The sequence below is a fragment of the Leucoraja erinacea genome, chromosome 6 (genome assembly GCF_028641065.1).
Source record: "Leucoraja erinacea ecotype New England chromosome 6, Leri_hhj_1, whole genome shotgun sequence".
NCBI lineage: Eukaryota > Metazoa > Chordata > Chondrichthyes > Rajiformes > Rajidae > Leucoraja > Leucoraja erinaceus.
The window spans coordinates 48,332,623-48,357,335 of NC_073382.1; the positions used below are offsets into that span (position 1 = coordinate 48,332,623).

Genomic DNA, 24,713 nt, shown 5'->3' on the forward strand with positions numbered 1-24,713 from the left:
TCAAACTGCTTGACGGGTCAGAAGAGAACACAAATTTAAAGGAAAATTATTTTTTTTTATCAACTGCTTCTTCCCAACAGCCATCAAGCTATTGAACACGACAAACACCAACTATGAACTGTTTGTAAGAAAATAATTTCACCGTGCATTTGCACTTCGCACATGTGACAATAAAGCACCAATGAACTGTCTTGGTTACACTAGGGACTTCGATTTTTGTTTTTTTTTGCTCTAATATTGTTTATTTTATCTTTAATTTTATTTTTGTTTATTATGTTATCTATTGAGTACTGTGTTCACAGACCAAATATGCTGTTTTAAGTAAGAACACTCGAGACTCTTGACAATAGTCACAAAATTGTTTCTACAACCTCTAAATGTATTCACAACGTGGCATAGTTCAGTACAAATGTTAGGTTATTCTGTCTTGAGTGTGGGTGCTCAGTGCAAAAATAGTCTTTGCAACAATTACACTGACTCAAGCTCTCCAGTATGTGATTTCACTTTGACAACAATGAGCACAGCAGGGCCCAGATCTGATCTTTTTGTATTTCCTTGTGATCTCTGAACCATTTCCCTTTTATATGCCGGGGCCCATAAATAAATCCAAGTGACTTGAATTCACTCTCTTTTCAAGTCTGAGGCAGAGACTGATTTAGTTTTAGTTTTTAGAGATATAACGCGGAAACTAACACCTTCGGCCCACCGACTCTGCACCAACCAACGATCCCCATACACTAACATTTATCCGACACACTCGGGAAAATTTACAATTTTTACCAAAGCCAATTAAACTACAAACCTGTATGTCTTTGGAGTGTGGGTGGAAACTGGAGCACCCGGGGGAAACCCACTCAATCACACAGAGAATGTACAAACACCGAACAGACGGCACTCATAGTCCGGATCGAACCCAGGTCTCTGGCAGTGTCATATGCAGCAATTCTACCGCTGGGCCACTGTGCCGCCCATGAAGATTTAGATTAGTAATTTCAAATGTACCCACGGCACAAAGCATTAAATCTCCACTATACTTGTGGCTCCCTGCATTTTATTTTGATGTTCTATCGGTGCTAATTGGTACCATTTCAGTCACTGAAAACTTTGCTGGGAAGTGAATGTAATGCAGATTCAAACTGCAATGAACTTGATCTGGTCGGAATGAATCTGATCGTTGATTCATTCTAAAGATTGAGGAAGATGCAAATCAAAGAGGACAAATATGTCAGTCGGCCCCTCATACCTTTGAGAGTTCTTGTCCTGGACCACACTGTTTGCAGGCTGCACAGTTCCCAGCCTTGTCTCTGTACTCTTGCTCCTGGCAGTCTCCTGTTTCGCCTGCAGCTCCCAGCGCCTAATGTAAACAGATAAGGTTAACTGATCAAACCCAGTTCAGTTCAAAGAGTGTTTCATCTTTCATTTAAGTTTGAAGAGTGTAATGTTGATGAGTCGTAATACTATGGATTACTAAAGTTGCACCAAGTAGTTTGGCTGGCACTATCATGGTCTGGTATCGTTTTACATTTAGACTTGGAAACAGGCCCTTCGGCCCATTGAGACCACGCCAACCATCCATTCATAATAGTTCTTTATCTCTGTTCTCCAGAGTGGGCAGCACAGCGGCGCAGCGGTAGAGTTGCTGCCTTATAGCGCCAGACCCGAGTTCGATCCTGACTACAGGTGCTGTCTGTATGGAATTTGTATGTTTTCCATGTGGCCATGTGGGTTTTCTCCGGGTGCTCTAGTTTCATCCCACACACCAAAGACGTACAGGTTTGTAGGTTAATTGGCTTCAGCAAAAATTGTAAATTGTCTCTAGTGTGTAGGATAGTGTTAGCATACGAGTGATCACTGGTCAGGGCGGACTTGGTGGGCTGAAGGGCCTGTCTCTGTGTTGCATCTCTAAAATCCAAATATGCTGCCTGTCCTGCTGAGTTACTCCAGCACTTTGTGTCCTTTTCTATATTATTCCACTTCCTTCACACTATGGGTTATTTACAGAACAGAGGCTGATTAACCTAACCTGCATGCCTTTAGGATGTGGGAGGATACCAGAGTACCTGGTAGAAACCCACATGGTCACAGGGAGAACGTGAAAACTCCACACAGACAGCACCCGAGCTCAGGATTGAACCCGGTTCTCTGATGCTGTGAGGCATCAGAGAACCGCTGCACCACTATAATACTCATGCTTTATCTAGAATATCTGATCATTTATTGCATTTTCACTTGTTGCGTTGTTGTATTTAATGTGGCCATAAAGCTGCAGCAAGTAAGAATTTCATTGTTCTGGTCTTTTATCTGATAATAAATGCACTTGAACACTTGAAATCATTTGAAGTAAACAAGGTTAAAAATGAAGAAAATAACTATTACTTAATGTAAAGATAACAGTAAAGGAGTCATTTTCACATGAGAGTTGCTAGATTTTTAATTCGTATTCTGGCATGTAAAGGCACAATATAGTTCCATTGGTCCCAGTTAATCCCTCAAAAAAAGTAACCAGCATCATCAGAGAACCACACCAACCTGGCTACACTCTTGTTTCGCCCCTGCCATCGGGAAGAAGGTATAGGAACCTGAAAACTGTGACGTCCAGGTTCAGGGGCAGCTCCTTCCCATCAAGCATTTAAAACTGCAACTAACTCCGAAATACATGGACTTGAGGGCTTTGTTTTTACCTTACTATTATTGCTTGTTTATTTTTTTATTATATTGAACTTCTTTCCTGTTCTCTATCATGGTGTTCACAGAGTAACCTGTTTATATATCTGCTGTGCTGCTGCAAGTAAGAATGTAATTGTTCCATTTTGGGACATGCGACAATAAAACACTCTTAATTCCCTTGACTAATTAAGTATGTTTTTAAGTAGTTAGGGTGTTTGCAGAGCAACAAAATAAGATGTTGATAAATCAAATACATTGTTGCTTTAAGCCAAATTAACAAATGGGGAATCACATCCAGATAAACATTGCAGAAGAACTGTCTGACCAAGTGGTTTCAGCCTTTTAGTTTTCACATTTTCAACATCCATGTATTCCACTTTTGAGTTCTGGTGGAAGTCTGATGTGGCATCATTTCCAGAGGTAGATTTGTTGTGCCCCAGGTCCATATTGGCACTACCACAGCAATAAAGCTTATTGCATATCAGTGGGAGTCCTTGTTTGATCTGTGCCCTCAGGACAGTGCAATGCTGGCAGCAATTGTCCATGTTTTATGATCTGACCCATCTACTTGCATGGCTCGATGTCACGGGCTGGTGCTTGTCGTGGCCTAACATCAAGCATTGCAGCATGACTGAGAAAGAGTCAACCCTGCTTGACTTTGCAGGGGGAGATAAACACTGTATAAACAGTGTGGTCTCCCACATCAAAGTCTTCTCTGACAAAAGGCATTTCACCTCTGGAACTTCCAGCATTTGTTTACTGTAATGACCCCAACTTAAGTCACAAACCTATTATTAGAGACCATTAGACATTCCTGCATTTTATTCCAGTAATTCGTGGTTGCCTCTGGTTTTATTTAATTCCGATATCTTAAAACAGCTGTGAGAGTATTTGACTAAAGAAAGACAGCAGTGTCTTAACATAAAACTAGTCCGCCTCCCCCCTTAAAATTTGGATGGAGATAAAAGGAATTAACAAATAGCAAAATTGTAAAAGCCTTTCAAAATTGAAAAGGTCCAAAATTAATTGGAGGAGAAAAAATAAACAAAGACATTAATTGAATCCATGGAAACAAACATATGCATTGAAGTGGGTTGCCATTTGGCATTTTATGCTGTTGCAATATGCAGAGAGATTACACTGGTACTACAAGGATTTATCATAGCCACCACTGGATTTGTCAAGATATAAAATAACACAAGCCACCATGCATTAAAAATGCCATGATTGACACATCTTCAGAATGTCCAGTCACTAAACAAGGAAAGTTAATAGCAATTCGGAAGAAGTTATAGGAATCTGAAAACCGTGACCACCCAATTCAAGAATAGCTTCTTCACAACAACCATCAGACTCTTCAACAATACACAACACTTACCTCAACTGTGAAGCATGGACTGTCTTTGATAGCACTAGGACTTTATTTTTTGCACTAGTATTGGTGCCATTAAATTACTGAATTTGTTTAGTATGTATAATCCGTGTATTGTGTTACATGCTTTTATGCTGTTGCAATATGAATTTAATTGCTGGAATTTCTCAGCAGGTCAGGAAGCATCATTGGTCGGTGGGTGTGCTGCGAGTCGGCTGCCCTGCCAGCAGCGTGTTCATTATTTCGACTTTTTTTGGTGTGACCAAATGTTTGTTTTAGTGTCTCTCGGTCGGTATGTCTTGTGTTTAGGGGTGGTGGGGTGGGGCGGGGGAAAGGGGGGGCGACTTTTCCCATGTTGCCTCTCTCTCGCGGCCTAACTGTTTGGATTGGCCCCGACCACGGGTGAACAGGGAGGGGACTGCCTGAACACTGTTGCCTTCCACCACTGTGAAGAATGCTGTGGTGGATGTTTGTCTTAAATCTTATTGTGTATTGTGTCTTCTTTTTAAGTGTATCGCTGCTGGCAAATTAATTTCACTGCACCATTGGGTGCATGTGACGAATAAAAATTGACTTTGACTTTTCAGAAAAGGAATAGGTGACATGTCAGGTCGGAACCTTTCTTCACGCTCTGAAGAAGAGTTCTGACCCAAAACATCACCTATTCCCTTTTTCCAGAGATGCTGCCCGACTCGCCGAGTTACTCCAGCATTTGTGTCCATCTTCCAGCATCTTATAAACCAGCAACTGCAGGTCCTTCCTACACGTTAAGAATGTTATTGCTCTGTTTCGGTACATATGAGAATTAAACACTTGACTTGAACAAGAGATAAAATGGAAAGTTTCATGTTAACGCTTAAAGACAAAATAAGGCGGGAATAGAGATGTGAAATAGAGTAATTATTTAACAGCATGATTATGTTGTAATTCCATGTAATCAGCTAAGTTAAAGTACAAATTGAATTATTTGAGAAATGTCATAGACTTTTAATTTTGTTCATTTAACTTTTGAGTCAGACTGCCATCTAGCGCAGTTAGTTACAACACTGCTACCACAGTCAAATATTAATTGTAGAGATTTCTGATCCAATGAGAATAAAGATGTGAAAAGCACAGCAAGAATCCCAAAAGGCATCATGGAGATTTTATAAAGGAAGTAAAAAGAAAATCTATTTTATAAAAATTGAGTCTAATTTGAGAAATAGTTTAAGTATTAAGTGTAATTTATAACTTTGTAAGAAGTATTTTGGACCAATTATTTGGAAATAATATTGTAGAAAATGATTTAATCCTGTGTAACAGAATTTTGTTTCATTTCATTAGGTAAATTGGGAATAAATCATTTTCTAAAATATTCTTTCCAAATAATGGGTCCAAAATACTTTTTACAAAGTTGTAAATTACACTTAGCCCTTAAACTATTTTTAAATTAGACGCAATTCATACTTTAACCTAGCTGATTACATTTGTCTGGTAATGTTAACTGAAGGCAAACATCATAATCACAAACAGTTCATGTCAGCCACTAGAGAAGCAAAGTCACTAAAATCCAACTCTCTGATAAGGAGATAAGATTATCATAAATCTGTAATTACAAAATCTGCCAGATTAGTTTATTTTTCACATTAGGTAAATTTTACCTTGACCTTCCTGAATAAGTAGGGATTCCTGAAAACATGTGCAATGAATTATCAATTTACAGGGTTAAGTGTAAAAGTAGTTTGAATCAATTATTTAGAAAGAACATTTTGTAAAATGATGGTACATGGCAAAAGAAATGCAGCCTTCTATTTAGGCCAACCCTTTGAAAATTATTATAACATTGGTGTTTTTGCTGTCTGAGATTTAGAGAGCTGACAGACAATTGCATTGTCTAGGAAGTAACTGCAGACGCTGGTTTACACCAAAAATAGACACAAAATGCTGGAGAAACTCAGCGGATCAGGCGGCATCTCTGGAGAAAAGAAATAGGCGACGTTTCGCATCAAGACCCATCTTTATACTGAGAGTCAGAGGAGAGGGAAACTAGAGGCGTGAAAAGGTACAGAACAAATTAGAGCCTGCATCAATGCCCAAAGAGCCCACAATGGTCCATTGTTGGATGTGGAGGACGTGATAATGGACAAACAGTGAAACTAGATCCTTTTAAATAAATTAGTTCCGTTTAAGCTTAGTTTAGTTTATTATTGTCACGTATACTGAGGTATAGTGAAGAGCTTTTTTGTTGCGTGCTATCCAGTCAGGGAAGACTACGCAATGTTCAACATCACAATAATTGCATTACTTGCTGGGAGTTCTCAGCTACATTATACTCAATGGAGCACCTTTTGTGGAAACATTTGAATGCAAAATGCAACCCTCTCGCTATGCACTCCAAGGCAAAATAGCACAATCATAATTTCAGTCTTATAATATTTGCATTAGTTCCCACAATGACGCACTGTAATTTACTACAAAGACTTTTTCAAGGACTAGTACAAAGGTAAAGCTCCTTACCAGACAAAACAAAGCGATCAGCAGGTGTAGCAATGTGTCTTTTTGTTTGTGGTTCATCCCTACTCTCTCTTCAAGTATTCTCACTGAGAACGGCCTTGGCTCTCCCATCAAACTGCAAAGTAAACAGATTTCTTAGTAAACCCGAAGTAGACAAACCACCAACCATCCAATAGTGCTTTATTTGTCACGTATGTAACTGCATTGATATTACTTTTGCATATATTACAAACGCCATGTTTTGGCGCCAATTCCAAAGTCCTATCGACACACGTGCACAATGTACTGAAGCAGTTCCCACGAACCAATATCCCACTTCTTTCCTCGCCCAGCTAGTTTTGTGTCCTGGGGATGCCTCCTGCAGCTGCCCTTCAAGGAGTTGAAGGCTTTACCCCAGTTCGCCCTTCTTGCTCCTTGCGTCCGACGTCTCCCTCCTGGTTATGCCATCGGACGAGCCTTCAGGCAGATCCTTACCACCGGCACGAAAATAGAGTTGAGAGTGATTTAAAACTGGATATAAATGACACTGTTTCAGATGGATGGCTGGGGTGGTCAATGTTTAGTATTTAGTTTAGTGTCACATGTACCAAGGTACAGTGAAAAGCTTTATTGTTGTGTGCTAACCAGCCAGTGGAAAGACTATACATGATTACAATCAAGCCATCTACTGTGTACAGATACATGAAGAGAATAACGTTTAGTGCAAGATAAAGTCCAGTAAAGTCGATCAAAGACAGTCTGAGGGTCTCCAATGAGGTAGATAATAGCTCAGGATCTCTCTCTAATTGTTGGTCCTTTATTGTTACATGTGCGAACAGTGAAATTGTTGAAAGATGTGGTTGAAATTCAGTGTTTTTTTTAATTAGTTCTGTTTTAGTTTATTTTATTTTTGCCACATGTACCAATGTACAGTGAAAAGCGTTTTGTTGTGTACTATCCAGCCAGTGGAAAAAATGTAATTATTCAACATCACAATAAATCATAAATATCCACACCTCCCCCATTTCTTTATTAAAAAAAATATTTAACATTTATTTTTGTTGCAAACCCTTGACATAAATACAAGCTTCTCTTTTCTCAGAAGTAGCTGTGTATTCTCAATAAGTTTACAGATGTTTGCAGTGTTGCAAGTTATGAGTGAAATTTAGCTCCTTTTAAATAAACGAGGTTAGTTTTAGTTTAGTTGATTATTACTGTTGTGTGTAGCGAGGTATAGGGAGGAGCTTTTAGGTTAACCATATAACAATTACAGCACGGAAACAGGCCATCTCGGCCCTTCTAGTCCGTGCTGAACACGTATTCTCCCCTAGTCCCATCTACCTGCAATCAGGCCATAACCCTCCATTCCTTTCCCGTCCATATAACTATCCAATTTATTTTTAAATGATAAAATCAAACCTGCCTCCACCACCTCCATTGGAAGCTCATTCCACACAGCTGCCACTCTCTGAGTAAAGAAGTTCCCCCTCATGTTACCCCTAAACTTCTGGCCCTTAATTCTCAAGTCGTCCTCTTGTTTGAATCTTCCCTATTCTCAGTGGGAAAAGCTTATCCACGTCAACTCTGTCTATCCCTCTCATCATTTTAAAGACCTCTATCAAGTCCCCCCTTAACCTTCTGCGCTCCAAAGAATAAAGACCTAACTTGTTCAACCTTTCTCTGTAACTTAGTTGCTGAAACCCAGGCAACATTCTAGTAAATCTCCTCTGTACTCTCTTTATTTTGTTGACATCCTTCCTATAATTAGGCGACCAAAATTGTACACCATACTCCAGAATTGGCCTCACCAATGCCTTGTACAATTTTAACATTACATCCCAACTTCTATACTCAATGATCTGATTTATAAAGGCCAGCACACCAAAAGCTTTCTTTACCACCCTATCTACATGAGATTCCACCTTCAGGGAACTGTGCACAGTTATTCCTAGATCCCTCTGTTCAACTGCATTCCTCAATTCCCTACCATTTATCATTTACGTCCTATTTTGATTTGTCCTGCCAAGATGTAGCACCTCACACTTATCAGCATTAAACTCCATCTGCCATATTTCAGCCTACTCTTCCAACTGGCCTAAATCTCTCTGTAGACTTTGAAAAGTGTGCAATCCAGTTATATATTATACACATCACATTAATTAATAAATAATCTCACCTTCATTCCTTAATAAAATGAAAAATATATTTTTAAATTGCAAAACTTGGCCTTTGTTACAAAAAGATAGAGTGGATGTGGAGGATATTTCCACTAGTGTAAGGGTTCCCAACCTTGGGTAAATTTAACCGCAGGGGGGTAGATTTCGCCTAACCAGGGGGTAAATTTGTTGATTCTGGTTATTTTTTCTCATTGACTGACTGTGTTTGGTTCTGGTATACTGGTATCTGTTCATCATTAATTGCTCATAAATAAAGGGCCTGTCCCACTTTCACGACTTAATTCAAAACCTCTGCCGAGTTTAAAGGACCTAAAAAAAAAAAATCAAGATCGTGGTAATCTACGAACCCCTACGACCTTCCACGACTATGTTCACGAACTCCTATGAGTATGTCTACGAATTCCCACAACTATTTCGATGCCCTCCTTACGAGTAAAAAGTTGCAATTTCTTTCATCCCAACCATTTTTTGATTGGTTACGGCTAGCACAACGGGCTGCTACGGTATATCTACAAACTCCTACCGACTTGTTACCAACATTCTGCGAGTTTGAATCAAGCGAAAAACTCGGGAGAATTCGTGAATAACTCGTGAAAGTGGGCCAGGCCCTTAAGTGAAATAACATTGTTATGTGCTATTAAAGTTGCCAGGGGTAACTGGACGAAAACGGTTGGGAACCCCTGACCTAATGGGAGAGGCTAGGATCAGAGGCCATAGCCTCAGAATAAAAGGACGTACCTTTAGAATGGAGATGCGGAGGAATTTCTTTAGTCAGTGGGTGGTGAATCTGCCCATAGAAGGCTGTGGAGGCCAAGTCGATGGATATTTTTTAATGTGGAGATTGATAGGTTCTTGATTAGTAAAGAGTGTCAAGGGTTATGGGGAGAAGGCATGAGAATGGGCTTCAGAGGGAAAGATAGATCAGCCACTATTGAATGGCGTAGACAGGATGGGCCGAATGGCCTCATTCTCCTCCGATCGCTGGTGAACTTCGGACATAAATACTGTCTCTTTACTGGGCAGTAGTGGTTGTTGAATTTCCCAATAAATTCTGCCTCTGATGGTGATTTCGCGTTTGTCCTCGCCCTCCGAGGTGGGCTACAGGAGTTTGTGCGGTAAAGCCCCGTGTTGGAGTGAGCGGGGGTTGTGTTTGCTGCTGTCTGTGGCAATGACAGCTGTGTGGGCTCAGAGAGCCGGGGCTGGAGGAAGCAGCGTCCTGAAGACCAAAGATTATCCGCTCTATGATCTTTGCAGCGGACGGTGGAGCGGCAGCGGGACTGGGTCAGCGCCCGATCCACCCGCTCGGTCGCCCGGGCCCGGACCCACATCCACCCGCTTGGTCGGGCCACACATCCACCCGCTCGGTCGCCCGGGCCCGGACCACACATCCACCCGCTTGGTCGCCCGGGCCACACATCCACCCGCTTGGTCGCACCAGCTGACGACTGCAGTCCGGTTTATCCGAAGCCCATCTTGAGGGCAAAGCGTGTTGTCCGGTAGCGACGAGGTGAGGGGTGTGTTTTTTTTTTACGGTGGGGATAAAAAATCGAGGTTGAGGCATGCGGGTGATTCTGGAGCGACCAAGTGGGATCCTGATACCGAATCCAGCCAGCGAGGGGCGAGTTGAGTTTGTCGAGTGGCGAGTGTGATCGGCTTAATCCACCGGTCGGGGTGACTGCCCCAAGCAGCCACACTCTGTAGCATCCCCCCCCCCCCCCCCCCCCCGTGTGTGCAGACAGTGTTTTGTTTTGTTTTGTTTCTGGTCGCCAAAGTCCACACTCGATCGCAGACGAAAGGTAGAGAGAGCAGAAACTCTCCTAGATTATTAAACCCACCTCTTATTTCCTTCCACCGTTTGAACCCCCCGCCCCCCCCTCCTCATCTTTTTTTACCCCCTTGATTTTTTCTTTTGCTTTAGCTGTGTAACTATTCCCGCCTCCCTCCCTCCCTCCAATCTTCATGCCGGGATCACCAACTCACTGCGAGCGGCCACTTCAAAGCAGCCGACCGGCCATCCGTGTGTGTGTGTGTGTGTGTGTGTCCAACCGCGTATATTTCTACAGGTTCAGCAGCACTCGACCGCACTCTTCTAATGCAATCTCTTACCTCCAAAACACCCTTGACTTTACTTTTTTTCTCCGGGAGCCGATTGCTTTCCTTGGATCCAAAAGCAGTCCAAAACGAAAAGTGGCCAGACTTGCCTCCGCGGCGTGATCTTTTATCTGCGTCTGATCGCCTGGACTTGCAGTGCCAGACTGTGTGAAGTTCTTCGCTGCGCCGGGGGTTAGAGTCAATCCCTTTCATCTCCCTCTTCAAAACCCATGACATCATCTAAACTTCAGACTGCCGAGCGGATTGGCTGGGAATGAGGCACCCTGGGGAAAGTTGGTAATAGTATAGAACAAAACTTTAATCCTTCTTCAGACTGCATTGAAGCACATGCCTGGTTACATTAACGTAATCCTGGCAAAGATACGCGCGGGCACAGCTAGAGGCGATTACTCGTTTACCATCAATATATGCGTCCTGTTGATTCAATAAATCTCTGGGTGCAACTACAATTATGATATACGACTGCCAAAAATATTTAGGCACAAGGCGTACACTGGTCCTATCCCCAAACACAATCTCTGTAACATTGATGACTGCATTGGGGATACCTCCTGCACCCATGCAGAACTCATGGATTACATTAACCTCCACCAATTTCCACCCTGCTCTCAAATCCAACACTTCCCTCCCCTTTCTTGGTCTCACCGTCTCCATCACAGGAGACAGACTATCAACTGACATATATTGCAAACCCACTGCCTCCCACAGCTATCTGGACTACACTTCTTCCCACCCTGCTTCCTGCAATGACTACAGACTCCTCCCAATTCCTCCGTCTACTCCACATCTACACCCAAAATGAGATGTTCCACACCTCATTCATCAGTGAACGGGGGTTCCCCACTTCCATCATAGATGAGGCCTTCACACGGACCTGCTCGGTATCCCGCAGTTCCGTTCTTGCTCCCCCTCCCCCCAGCAGCAACAGGGACAGTCCCCCCTAGTTCTCACCTTTCACCCCATCATCCGTCGCATACAGCACATAATCCTCTGACATTTTCGCCACTTCCAATGGGTCCCACCACTAGTCACATCTTCCCATCTCCACCCCTTTTAAGTTTCCGCACGCAGAGACCATTCCCTCCACAACTCCCAGGTTAACTCATTCTTTCCCACTCAAACCACCCCCTCCCCATGTACATTCCCCTGCAACCACAGGAGATGCAACACCTGTCCCTATACCTCTTCCCTCCCTCCACTCAGTCCAGGGACCCCGACAGTCCTTTCAGGTAAGGCAGAGGTTCACTTGCACCTCCTCCAACCTCGTCTACTGTATTCCGCTGTTCTCGGTGTGGACTCCTGTATATCGTTGAGATCAAGAGCAGGCTTGGCGACCGTTTCGCTGAACACCTGCGCTAAGTCCTCCTTGGCAAACGCGAACTGCCAGTTGCCAAACATTTTAACTCCATTTCCCACTCACATACTGACCTTTCTGGCCTGAGCCTGTAAAATCACTGTTTACAGTTTCAAAGCATAATTAAGTGTCTACCAATCTAGCACCAAAGTTACTGCAATACATGAGGAGGAAAAAAAAATCACAATTTAAAACAAAACATGCTAGGGCATCGAGAGAAAAGCATTTTTACTTAAGAAAGACTTTAGCCACTTTAACATTAATGCCTAATATTCCTTTGTTCTGATTTATAGGGCCTTTTGCCAAAGGACTCCACAGAGGCTAATGGGCAAACTTGCTGTGCCTGTTCCTTTGTACACTCATTGGCACAGAAGTCATTCTGGTCTAAATCATTAAATAGTCCTACAAAAGTACTGGTTGCCAAACATTTTAACTCCCCTTCCTATTCTGACCTTTCTGTCGTGTAGGCATGGCGGTATGTATTAGTAAAGCAGGTCTGCACAGTGGTGCAGTGGTAGAGTTGCTGCCTGACACCTCCAGAGACTTGACTTTGATCCAGACTGCAGGTGCTGCTGAAGAAGTTTGTACATTCTCCCTGTGACCTGCTCTGTTTTCCTCTCACTCTCACTCTCCAAAGATGTCCAGGTTTGTAGGTTAATTGGCTTCTGTATAGTGTAAATTGTCCCTGGTGTGCAGGATAGTTTTAGTGTTTGGGCTGATTGCTGGTCGGTGTACACACGGTGGGCTGAAGGGCTAGTTTCCATGTTGTATCTATAAAGTCTGAATCTGAAGTCTAAAGTAAAGCTCTATATTTGTGGTATTTGTCTTGTTTCCCTCTTGTTATAGATTGGTATATAGACAAAATCTTGATCACAAGGAGAAATAATTTGATAGGGAGAATAGGAATGTAACATTGTTGAAACAGAGCACTGCAGATGCTGGTTAAGATACAAAAGGACACGAGTAACTCAGCAGATCAAGCAGCACCACTGGAGATCATGGATAGGCGACATTTTGGGTCTAGGCCCTTCAGTCTGAATGTAGGGGATTGGGGAGAGGATTGTGGAAAGGGGGACAGACGTGGCAAAGCATAGCAGCTAATAGATTGACACGGTGGGGGCACAGTTGCCAGGCAGATGGTTGGAATACATGTCAGAGATTAGAACAGTAGGTGTGACAGTTTTGAGGGTGATAATAAAGCCAGCGGAGGAAGGTAGCAGGAGAGAGGGGAGAGGGGTGTGGAGGGGTGGAATAGGTGGGAGTCCAGGTCGGGCACAGGGGAGAGAAGGGACGGGGAAAGAGATGGGGAGGGGGCAGTACATGTTTTACCTTGTTGATCCAAAAGTGCTGTTGGTCATGTGAGAATAACTGGTACATTGATAGTGTAGGAAGGAACTGCAATTGCTGGTTTATACCAAAGATAGACACAAAGTGCTGGAGTAACTCAGTGGGCCAGGCAGCACTGGGGAAAAAGGATGGGTGACGTTTCGGGACGGAACTCTTCTTCAGACTGAGAGTAGAGGGGAGGGAACTGGAGTTTGGAAAAGGCAATCAGGGTCAGCCACAGATGACCAAGGAAAGGTGGAGCCCAAAATGGCCTATTATTGGCTGGGGAAGAGATGATAAAGAAAGGGAGACAGGGATGCGAACTAGTAGGATGACTAATGTGTGTGTGGGAGGGAATGCAGGAAGTTGGAGAAATTAATATGCATACTGTTGGGATGTAAGCTGCCCAAGCAAAATATGAGGTGTCGTTCCTCCAATTTGCGTGTGGCCTCACTCTGACAGTGGGGGAGGCCAATGACCGAAAGGTCAGTATGGGAATGGGAAGGGGAGTCAAAATATTTGGCAACCAGTACTTTAGTAGGACTATTTAATGACTCAGGCTAGAATTACTTCTGTGCCAATGAGTGTATAAAGGAACAGGCACAGCAAGTTTGCCCATTAGCCTCTGTGGAGTCCTTTGGCAAAAATACCGTGCCCTATAAATCAGTACAAAGGAATATTAGGCCACGATGCCAAAATGGCTAACATGTTTCCTAAGTAAAAATGCTTTTCTCTTGATGCCTGAGCATGTTTTGTTTTAAATTGTGGATTTTGTTTTTTGTTTTTCTCCTAATCCGTTGCAGTAACTTTGGTGCTAGGTTGTGGTAGACACTTAATTATGCTTTGAAACTGTAAACAGTGATTTTCTCCCAAGATTACTGCAATCACAAGAGCCTCCAGAAAAATTCCTGCTTTAGATAATCACAGGTCTAATGCAACTCCCACTGGTTATTGAAAAAAAGTCCCACCAATTGTATATTTGAGTTTGGAAGGAATTTACTTAAATTTTAATTTTGTAAATATAAATGAAAATTCTCAGTGCTTATACTTAGATCATAGAACTGAGTACTGTATTTACAAAGTGGATCATTGTGAGGGCTTTATTAATCTCATGATCCTAAATGAGGTGATTGGCTATCAGTCCTACATTAAATTTTATGAGCTTGAATTTTTAATTACACACAGGTAATAAAAAGAAAAATGTGCTTTGTGCTTTGGCTCTGTTGCCATGTTGACGGAGTAACTATGAAGGAATCCCATTGTACATATGAGTGACTGACAGGCAAGTGATGGACAGATTTTCATAAACAAATCTAATGAAAGAACCATGGAAGAAGCAACATTGAAATCTGGAAATAATTTTAACAGTCTTATGAGAATGCCAGGAATTGTGTTTATTCAGATAATTTTTATATTGATTTTACTCCATATGAATTGCTTATTAAACTGTCTGTTTGATTTGAATTGTAGGATATATTCTTCCCAAGCAACGGGGGGGGGGGGGGGGGGGGGGGGGGGGGGGGGGGGGAGCATGGTGGTGCAGAGGTAGAGTTGCTGCTTTACAGCGCAGTCACGATCCTGACTCCGCGTACTGTCTGTACAGAGCTTGTACGTTCTCCCTGTGACTGCATGGGTTTTCTCTGGCTGCTCCGGTTTCCTCCCACATTCAAAAAACGTGCAGGTTTATGGGTTAATTGGCTCCTGCAAATTGTCCCTAGTTGTAGGATAGAACCTGTGTTCGGGTGATCGTTGGTTGGCAAGGACTTGCTGGGCCAATGGGCCTGTTTCCAAGCTATATCTCTAAACTAAACAAAAAAAACAATAACAGTGCAAAGGAAAAAACAATAAAAACAATGCCCCCAAGTCCTACACTTAGTAAGATTGTGCCTAATTAATTGTAGGATTGTCACTGAACTATGCAAAAGATAATAATTTTTCTGTACTTAGGTACACGTGACAACAAAATATCATTAAACCATTGAAAAATGTGCAATATGCTAATTGAATCAGGGTATATATGCAACTTGCAATTGTGGTTAATATTTATACCTAGGAACTAGAAGTTCTTGAACATTTGAAAAAACATTTCACTGTGCCTGGTATACGTGACAATAAAGTAAAATAACATAAACTAAACTAAACTAAACTAAAGAAGGGGATCAGGGTACATATGTGACTTGCAACTGTGAGTAATATTTATACTTAGGAACTTGTTCTTGACCAAGTGAAAAAGGATTTCACTGTACACGTGACAATAAACTAAACTAAACTAAACTAAACTGAAGAAGGGGTTTGACAGAAACATCACCTATTCCTTTTCTCCAAAGATGCTGCCTGACCCACTGTGTTACTCCAGCATTTTGTGTCTATCTTAAATAAACTATCTCCATCATTGACACAGATTGGTACTGCACCTAATAACTGTATAACGCTAATAATCTAGCTGCACACATTTAATATCAACTGATATAATAAAAGAATGCTAGTCTTTACTTGTACTGGTAATTACATCCTGGGTGGTTTCAGCATTGATCACAGAGTCTTTATGAAAGATCTGCTGTATAGTGGGTGGTATGAAAAGATTGGGAATAGAAACGGAATCAAACAGATATAGACAGGCATGGGTTCATTAGTCTAGTTCATATTTAAAGGGGAATAATTAAACCAATTATCAGGAATAAATCTGAGGCACAATGCTACAGCTGTTAGTGTTCAAAGCTCCAGAGGCAATGTTCTATGTAGAATTTGCACGTATTGCCTGTGACTACATGTGTTTACATTTTTTTTGGTTTTTAGAGGTGCAGCATGGAAATAGGCCTTTTGATCCACTGACCTATCACCCGTTCATACTAATTCTATGAAGAAGGGTTTCGGCCCGAAACGTTGCCTATTTCATTCGCTCCATAGATGCTGCTGCACCCGCTGAGTTTCTCCAGCATTTTTGTGTACCTAGTTCTATGTTATTCCACTTTCTGGGCACAAATTGCTGGAGTGACTCAGTGGGGTCAGGCAGCATCTCTGGAGAACATGGATAGGTGACGTTTCAGGTAGAGACCCTTCTTCAGCTTCCCATCATCAAAGGGGTCTGTGGGAGGTGCCGTATGAAAAAGGCAGCCAGCATCATCAAGAACCCACACCACCCAGGCTACACTCTCGCATTTCACTTCTGCCATTGGTAACAAGGTATTGGAGTCTGAAAACAATAACGCAAAGGTTCAGGAGCAGCTTGTTCCCAATGACCATCAGGCTATTGAACACTACAAACTCTAAATAAATTCCGAAATATATCCTTGGCAGCTGACTAGGGACTTTGGGCTTTGTTTTGTTTTTTGCACTATGTTGGGTTTTTCGTTATTGAACTACTTTTTTAAAAATGTTTCTTTATTATATTAACTATTGAGTACTGTGCTTACAACCTGTGGTGCTGCTTCAAGTAAGTATGTTTAGTACGTACGACAATAAAACACTCTTTGACTGTTGACTAAAGAGTCAGCTGGGATTACACACTTAAAGTAGAAAATGAAATCAACATTTCTAACTGAGAGGAAAAAGACCTACCGACAACCGACAGGCATAAGAACTGCCAACCCATTAGTGGGCTTCAAATACAATTACCACCATCATTCAAGTTGAGAAATTTCCAGAAGTTGTAATTTTCAATTCAGTGTTGAAATGGAACATAGTGCTGTTCCTGAAAACTGGTTTATACCCAATTTGGTCTACTAAAGATAGACACAAAATGCTGGAGTAACTCAGCGGGTGAGGCAGCATCTCTGGAAGAAAGGAATAGGTAATGTTTCGGGTCGGAACCCTTCTCCAGACTGGTCTACTAAATAGAATGTCACCAAAATCCCCCATTACATTAGGACATTCTTGCTTTAAAAAAGTCTTGCTGTCATACAGGCTGCTGAGAGATGTGAAAACCTCACTCATACACTCCACACAACACTGCTCAGAAAGCGTTCTCACAATGACTATTAGATAATGGATCAGTACTATCAAAGTGATCTTTATTGGGAGATCCCCTCCTCCCCCCCTCCTGCAGGCACCATGAGAGGTACTATCAAGTCCCTGTATCAGAAGTATCATCAAGTGTCTGATGTATAGATATCATCAAAATACCATCATCCCAGGTCTGTAGATACCATTAGTATCATCAAGTCCCTGATATAGGGATCTGATAACAGTATTTTTCAGTTCACAGATTTCTTCTCGATGTAGTTTCATCAGTAAAAATGACTGGGGATAAGGCCCAGATGGAGCGGATATGGAGAGGAAGTTTCTAGTAGTCTAGGGATAGAGGACACAGCCTCAGAGTAAAATGGATATTCCTTTAGAATGGAGATGAGGAGGAATTTCTTTAGTCAGAGGGTGGTGAATCTGTGGAATTTCAAGTTGAGAAAATTACAGAAGTTGTAATTCAAACAGCAGTGGAAGCCAATTAATTTGGTAGTTTTAAAGTGGAAATTGATATATTCTTTATTAGTAAGGGTGTCAAAGGTTATGGGAGGAAGGCAGGAGAATGGGGTTGAGAGGGAAAAATAGGTTAGCCATGATCGAATGACATAGTGAGCTGAATGGCGTAATTCTGCTCCTATGACATGAACATGATACTCTTCATAAGTTCATAAGTGACAGGAGCAGTATTAGGCCATGCAGCCCATCAAGTCTACTCTGCCATTCAATCATGGCTGATCTATCTTTCCAACTCAACCCCATTCTCCTGCCTTCCACCCATTTGCAATTAACTTCACCATTTGCCAGCATTTGCGATCAGCTTCCACCACCATTTATGATATGGATCATGTACAGGCAGAAGAGATTAATTTAACTTGGCATCATGTTCGGCACAGACATTATGTTCCTGTGCTGTATTGTGCTATGTTATCCGTTCTATTGCTTGTTACTTCCCCCTTGCCTACAATGACGTGAGAGCAAAAATCAATTTGTCAGCATTCTGTTATCAATTATTAAATGTTTCTACATAATTAGATAGTAATTCCAAAACCTCAAAATCAATTTTACAGGATATCATCTGGTATTTTGACTGCATCTTCATAGTGCCATTATCAGAAGGAACTGCAGCAGTATGATGACATATGGTTATCATTGTTGGTTATCCTGAGAAGGTTTTTTACTGTTGGTGCAGTATTATATCAATACTATATCTTCAATTTCTTGTCCTTTAGCTATTATTATTGTTTCTGATTAAACCATAGTTATTCTTGGTGTAAAATCCATGTAAAAAATGTAATGCTGAGGCTTTATGAGACTGTATTTGGAGAACTGCTAGCAGTTTTGGGCCTCATATCTGAGGAAGGATGTGCGGATCTGAGGATTGGAGAGGGTCCAGAGGAGGTTTACGTGAATGATCCCAAGAACGATTGGCTTTACATATATTAAACATTTGATGGCACTGGGCCTGTACTCGCTGTAATTTAGAAGGATGAGGGGGTACCTCATTGAAATTTACCGAATAGTGAAAGGCCTGGGTAGAGTAGATGTGGAGAGAATGTTTCCACTAGTGGGAGAGTTTAGGACCAGAGACCACAGCCTCAGAATAACAGACATACCTTTAGTAAGGAGATGAGGAGAAATTTCTTAAGTCAGAGGATGGTGAATCTGCGGAATTCATTGCCACAGAAGGCTGTGACCAAGTCAATGGATATTTTTAAGGTGGAGCTGAGCAGATTCGTGATTAGTACGGGACTATGGGGCGAAGGCAGGAAAATACTCATACTCATACTTACTTTATTAGCCAAGTATGTTTTGCAACATATGAGGAATTTGATTTGCCATACAGTTATGCTAATAAGAAGCAACAGAACATATAAAATACATTTTAACACAAACATCCACCACAGTGACTCCTCTACATTCCTCACTGTGATGGAAGGCGATAAAAGCTCACTTCCTTCCATTATTTGTCCTCCAGTGGTCGGGGGCCTCTAACCAACCGTTGACGGGACGATCTTATTCCTGTAGCTGGTGGCGGGCCTCCTCATCGGGGCGATCAAGCTCCTGCACCGGGGGTGGGGATATCAACTACCCAGCGCCGGCCGATCTGACCCCGGGTCGGAGCTTGTCGAACATCGTGCGGCTTTTAGAGCTCCCGGTTCAGTCTCTCCCGAGACTGCTAGCTCCTGATGTTAAAGTCCGTAGGCCACGTTTGGAGCGTCGATCCCAGGCAAGGGATCGGCTCTGATGTTAAGTCCCACGCCCCACGGTGGGGCTCATTGTCAATCTAGAGCAAGGCCTCCAGCTCCCCGATACGACCTGGGAAACAAACGCATCACCGGCAAGGTAAGAGATTGAAAAAAATCTCCCCCAACCCCCTCCTCCACCCCACACATAAAACGAACCAGAGGACATTAACATAAACTTTTTAAACACACTAAAAATAACAATAAAAAAGACGAAAAGGCAGACAGACTGTTGGCGAGGCTGCCAAATGGAGTTGAGAATGAAAGGTAGATCAGTCATGATTGAATGGCAGTAGACTTGATGGGCCGAATGGCCTAATTCTGCTCCAATCACCTATGAACTTATAAAAAAAAGAATTGTTTAAAACCTGTGCAATCTTTTAACGTATTTGTAACCAAGAAAAATATTGTTATACTGTGTTATGAAAATTATAACCTGCCGGAAATGCATCTGTGGAAAGAGAAACAGATTTAATATTCTATCAGAATCGAGCAGGACTTTTTCGTAGAACTGTAGAGCAAAGGATCGTGTGTCTGTGCCAAACATGATGCCAAGACAAACTCCTATTTGCCTGCACACAATCCGTATCCCTCTGTTCCGTGTATATCTAGTGTCAATCTAATTCTTGGAAGAGGCTTCTGAATGGTTCTTCCACAAGCTAGGGTACAATCCGATTCACTTCTACCCCGTTGAGGCCATTGGCCTTTACCTGTGGAACTGATGCACTCCAATGCTGAGATCAACATACTGCACTCTGTACTACACCCAGTGGCGGACTGGGTCTAAAAATATTGGTTGCCAGGAGACAAAGGGGGCCCACTTCATCAGGGGCCCACTTGATATAGGGGGCCCACTTCATCAGGGGCCAACTTGCCATCGGGCAAGCTGACACCCTGGCCAGTCCGCCACTGACTACACCCTTTGCTCTATCGATTGTCTGTGAATTAGGCTTGATTAGTATATCTACGTATGGTATATATATGTATGTATATACATAGGTATGGCTATGTATGATGTATCTGATCTGATTGGATAGCATGTACCTCGGTACACATAACAGCAATACACCTAAACCTATTTTTTGCTATTCCCTATCTCTTCTTTGGTTTTAATAGGTTTCTTTCATATTTCATACACAAGCTGCATATTATTATCAATATGCCAGAACATTTCTGAAGAGATTCAGGAATCATATGCCCATATTTGATCTTAACTGTGACATAAGGAATTAGCGAGTTACATCTCTGATAATTGCACAGAGTTTTCTGTGGTGTATCCTGGATCTGTCATCTGTTTCATGTTGGTGCCCTCTGCAGGTCATTGCACTCTGTGCAAGTTGGAAAACAAAAGTGGAACACAGTCGAACAAGCGGTGGCAGCACATGGTGGTGCAGTGGTAGATTTGCTGCCTCACAGTGCCAGAGACCCAGGTTCGATCCTGACCCCGGGCACTGTCTGTGCGGAGTTTGCATGTTCTCTCTGTGACTGTGTGGGTTTTCACCAGATGCTCCGGTTTCCTCCCACATCCCAAAGACGTGCATGTTTGTTGGTTAAATGGCCTCGGTAATTTGCCCCTGGTGTGTAGCACTAGTGTATAGATGATCGATGGTCGGCGGAGATGGTGGGCTGAAGGGTCCGATTCCACGCTGTGTCGCTAAAATAAACTAAGCTAAGCTGAGCACTTCAACTGATTAGATTTAATAAATCGTGTTAGACAGGTAGGGAATAGGCACACAGGACTGTGGAGGCTGGTTTACAAAAAAAAAACACACAAAGTGCTGGAGTAACTCAGTAGGGTCTGCAGCATCTCTGGAGGGAATAAATAGGCATTGGACAGGAAGGCAGGAGGGCAGGGTTACTGATGTCAGGTAGATCATGAACGTGCTGCCTGTTTTTATCTCCAAATATTTCAATAGTCCAATAATGCTTTATTGTCAAATGTGCAAAATACAGTGACATTATTTTCGAGTTGCCAGATTTGGCACCATTTCCAAACTCCAGTCCACACGCTAGGTCTTATGGAATGGTGCCTGATCATTCCATAATGAACCGATATTCCTCTTCTTGCCCAGCCAACTTTGTGCCCCAGGGGCGCCTCCCACAACCTAATTTGAGGACGCAGAAGGTAAGACCCCGGTTCACGTTCCTATTGGCCCCTCCTCTGTGGTGTTCTGGTCTTTGGCAGACGAGTAGAGCCCAGGCTCCACGGCTTCCCCTCTACAGGCTGCGGCCCGTCGGCTCAACCAGGTGGGTTTATGCTTCCACGGCGGGCGAGCCGGGTCCATGGGGTGGGTTTCCGGTCAATTCAAACTCAAGCAGACTGATAGCATCAGAATAGGGTGGCTGGTCCCCTATCACCACTGTCATTGCCATCCGTTCTGGGTACAACTCCCTTCACCTCCTCTATTACTCTTATCTTCATATGGCCAAAACATGTGCAGAATGTTGATCTTCAATGCCCTCCTCCATCTCAATAAGAGGCTTGCTGTATCCTGAAAAAAAACATTTTTCCAGACTCTCAACCCTCTGCGTCTTTGGAGTGTGGGAGGAAACCGGAGCACCCGGAGAAAACCCACGCTGTCACGGGGAGAAAGTACAAACTCCATACAGACAGCACCCGTAGTCAGGATTGAACCCAGGTCTCGGGCGCTATAAGGCAGCAAATCTGCTGCTGCACCTCCATGCCGCCTATAGGTGTTGTACATTAGCATTGCACGGACGAGACACATTGTTTTGCGAATGCCCAACGTACGGCCTTTCTTTTCGTGCGTTTCAGAGTCAACGGTGACTTGGAACTTGACCTTTTCACATCTTAAGCTAGAAAGGGTGCAGGGAAGATTTACGAGGATGTTGCCAGGACTCAAGGGCCTGAGCTATAGAGAGAGGTTGAGCAGGCTAGGACTCCATTCCTTGGAACGCAGGAGAATGAGGGGTGAGCTTACAGAGGTGAATAAATCATGAAGGGGGATAAATAGGGTAAATGCACAGTCCTTTACCCTGGGGTAGGGGAACCAATAACTAGAGGGCATTAGTTTAAGCTGAAAGGGGAATGATTTAATAGGAACCTGGGGGAAAATTTTTTCCTTGAGTGTAGTGGGCATCTGGAATGAGCTGCTAGAGGAAATACTTGAGATAGGTACAATAACAGCAATTAGAAATGCTGTTCTTTCAAAATAAGAGAGCTATTATTTAGATTTATAATCTAAATAATTAGATTATTGATTAATTATAAACTAATTAAATGTTAATTAATCAAGTTTTCTTAATTTATTAGTTAATTAATAAGATTCTTTATATGTTTATTAAAGAGCATAGGGGTGGCACAACAGTAGAGCTGCTGCCATGGACATCATGTGTTAGATCCTGACTACGGGTGCTGTGTGGTTTTCTCCAGGTTCTCCCAATTCCTCCCACACCCCAAAGACGTAGGTAGGTTAATTGGTTTTGATAAAAATTGTAAATTGTCCCTAGTATGTAGGATATTGCTGGTGTACAGGGTGACCGCTGGTCTTCAGTGCGGACACGGTATGTAGAAGGATCTGTTTCCGCGCTGTATCTCTAAAGTTTAATGTCGAAAAGCACAGGTGTATGGTTTAGAGGGATAAATGGAACTGGCTGAGATGAGGCATCTTGATTAGAATGGACACGTTGGGCCGAAAGGCCTGATTCAGTGTAGTGCTGCTCTGTGATTCACTGCATTGCGTTTGGCAGATGAGCATCGCAGATTGAATGGTTTCCCACAGGCCCTGCAGATTAGCACCATTCCTATGGGCAGCTGTGAGAGGAGGGGCTGCATTGTAGCAATAAAGATTGAGGAAAGTGGCTGGGGCATGATTTATTCTAATTTGACACCTGCCAGGATCCATCCTGGGCCAGTGGTTTGTGTCACGGCTTGCATGTCGTCATGTAACAGATGTCAAATGGAAAAAAAGACACAAAGTGCTGGAGTGACACAGCAGGTCAGTTCTGGAGAACACAAAAATGGCACAAAGTACTGGAGTCACTCAGCGGATCGGGCAGCATCGCTGGAGTACAAGGATAGTTAATTTTTTGGGGTCGAGACCCTTCTTGAATCTGATCTGAAAAGTTGCATATCCATGTCCTCCAGAGATGCTGCCTGACCTGCTGAGTTACTCCAGCATTTATGTTCCACATAAGATTCCAGCATTTGCAGTTCCTTGGTCTTCAGTCCATGCTTAATTATGAACATAAACCAGCCAGTGAAATGGCTTTATTGTTCTTGAGTCTAATGCCTACCATTCTGAGTTTTCCCAAACCACCATTTTCATCATATTACTTCAATGCTCCAATGCTTCTTTATTATCTCATGTACTGAAGTACAGTGAAATTCTTTTTTTTTTTGCATATAGTTCAGTAAATTATTACCATACATTAACACAATTATTAAAGCTTTATTTCAGACACGGGTCCATATACACATCAAACAGTACAAAGAATTACAAAGATACATTAAGAAATTGCATATTAGCCTAAAATATATATAAGCTATTGCACCAATGCCATCTTAGCCTAGAAGTGAATCTATAGCAGCTTTTCAGAGGGCTGACTAAGGCTTCAATTATGTGGTTCTCTGACTTGTCCAGGCGACACATAAAATTAAACATCAGCTGTCTTAAAAGTGCCTCACAGGTTGGCACTCTAGTGGACACAAACAATTGACTGGCACTATCCACCTAGGGACACGAAGTAGCAACCTCATTGCATCATTGTATGCTACCTTAAGCCTCTGCATACTCTTTTTCTTATACTTAGACCACAATTGAGCAGTATATAACGGTGTGATGTAGGTTCTGAACAGGGAACAATTCACATGGTCAGAGCACATACAATCCCAGATTAAGTACAAAGTGTATTGGAATAAGCCACTGAGACCATATGCAAGAGTAGCCAGGTTTTAGCACCATTTTCAAAGTCCCAGCTACAGCTGGCCATAAAGACCCGTTGCAGCCGTCATCTCCATTCCGGATCGTCCAGCAAACTGTCGACCCTCTCCTTGCCCGGCCACCTTC

At 42.5% G+C, this 24,713-nt stretch overlaps 2 protein-coding genes across 2 annotated transcripts in view; one reads left to right on the top strand and one right to left on the bottom strand.

The window, feature by feature from the left end:
- Positions 1-6,653, bottom strand: part of LOC129698089 (tumor necrosis factor receptor superfamily member 19-like) — a 61,479-nt gene extending 54,826 nt beyond the window's left edge. The window contains exons 1-2 of the mRNA XM_055636955.1: positions 6,536-6,653; positions 1,244-1,354 (exon numbers count right to left, since the gene is read on the bottom strand). Coding sequence (XP_055492930.1) covers positions 1,244-1,354; positions 6,536-6,643 — 219 coding nt within the window. The 5' untranslated portion in view covers positions 6,644-6,653. The remainder of the gene's footprint in view (positions 1-1,243; positions 1,355-6,535) is intronic.
- Positions 6,654-10,054: 3,401 nt separating this feature from the next.
- Positions 10,055-24,713, top strand: part of sacs (sacsin molecular chaperone) — a 106,030-nt gene continuing 91,371 nt past the window's right edge. The window contains exon 1 of the mRNA XM_055636957.1: positions 10,055-10,195. The gene's annotated coding sequence lies outside the window, so the exon portion shown is untranslated. The remainder of the gene's footprint in view (positions 10,196-24,713) is intronic.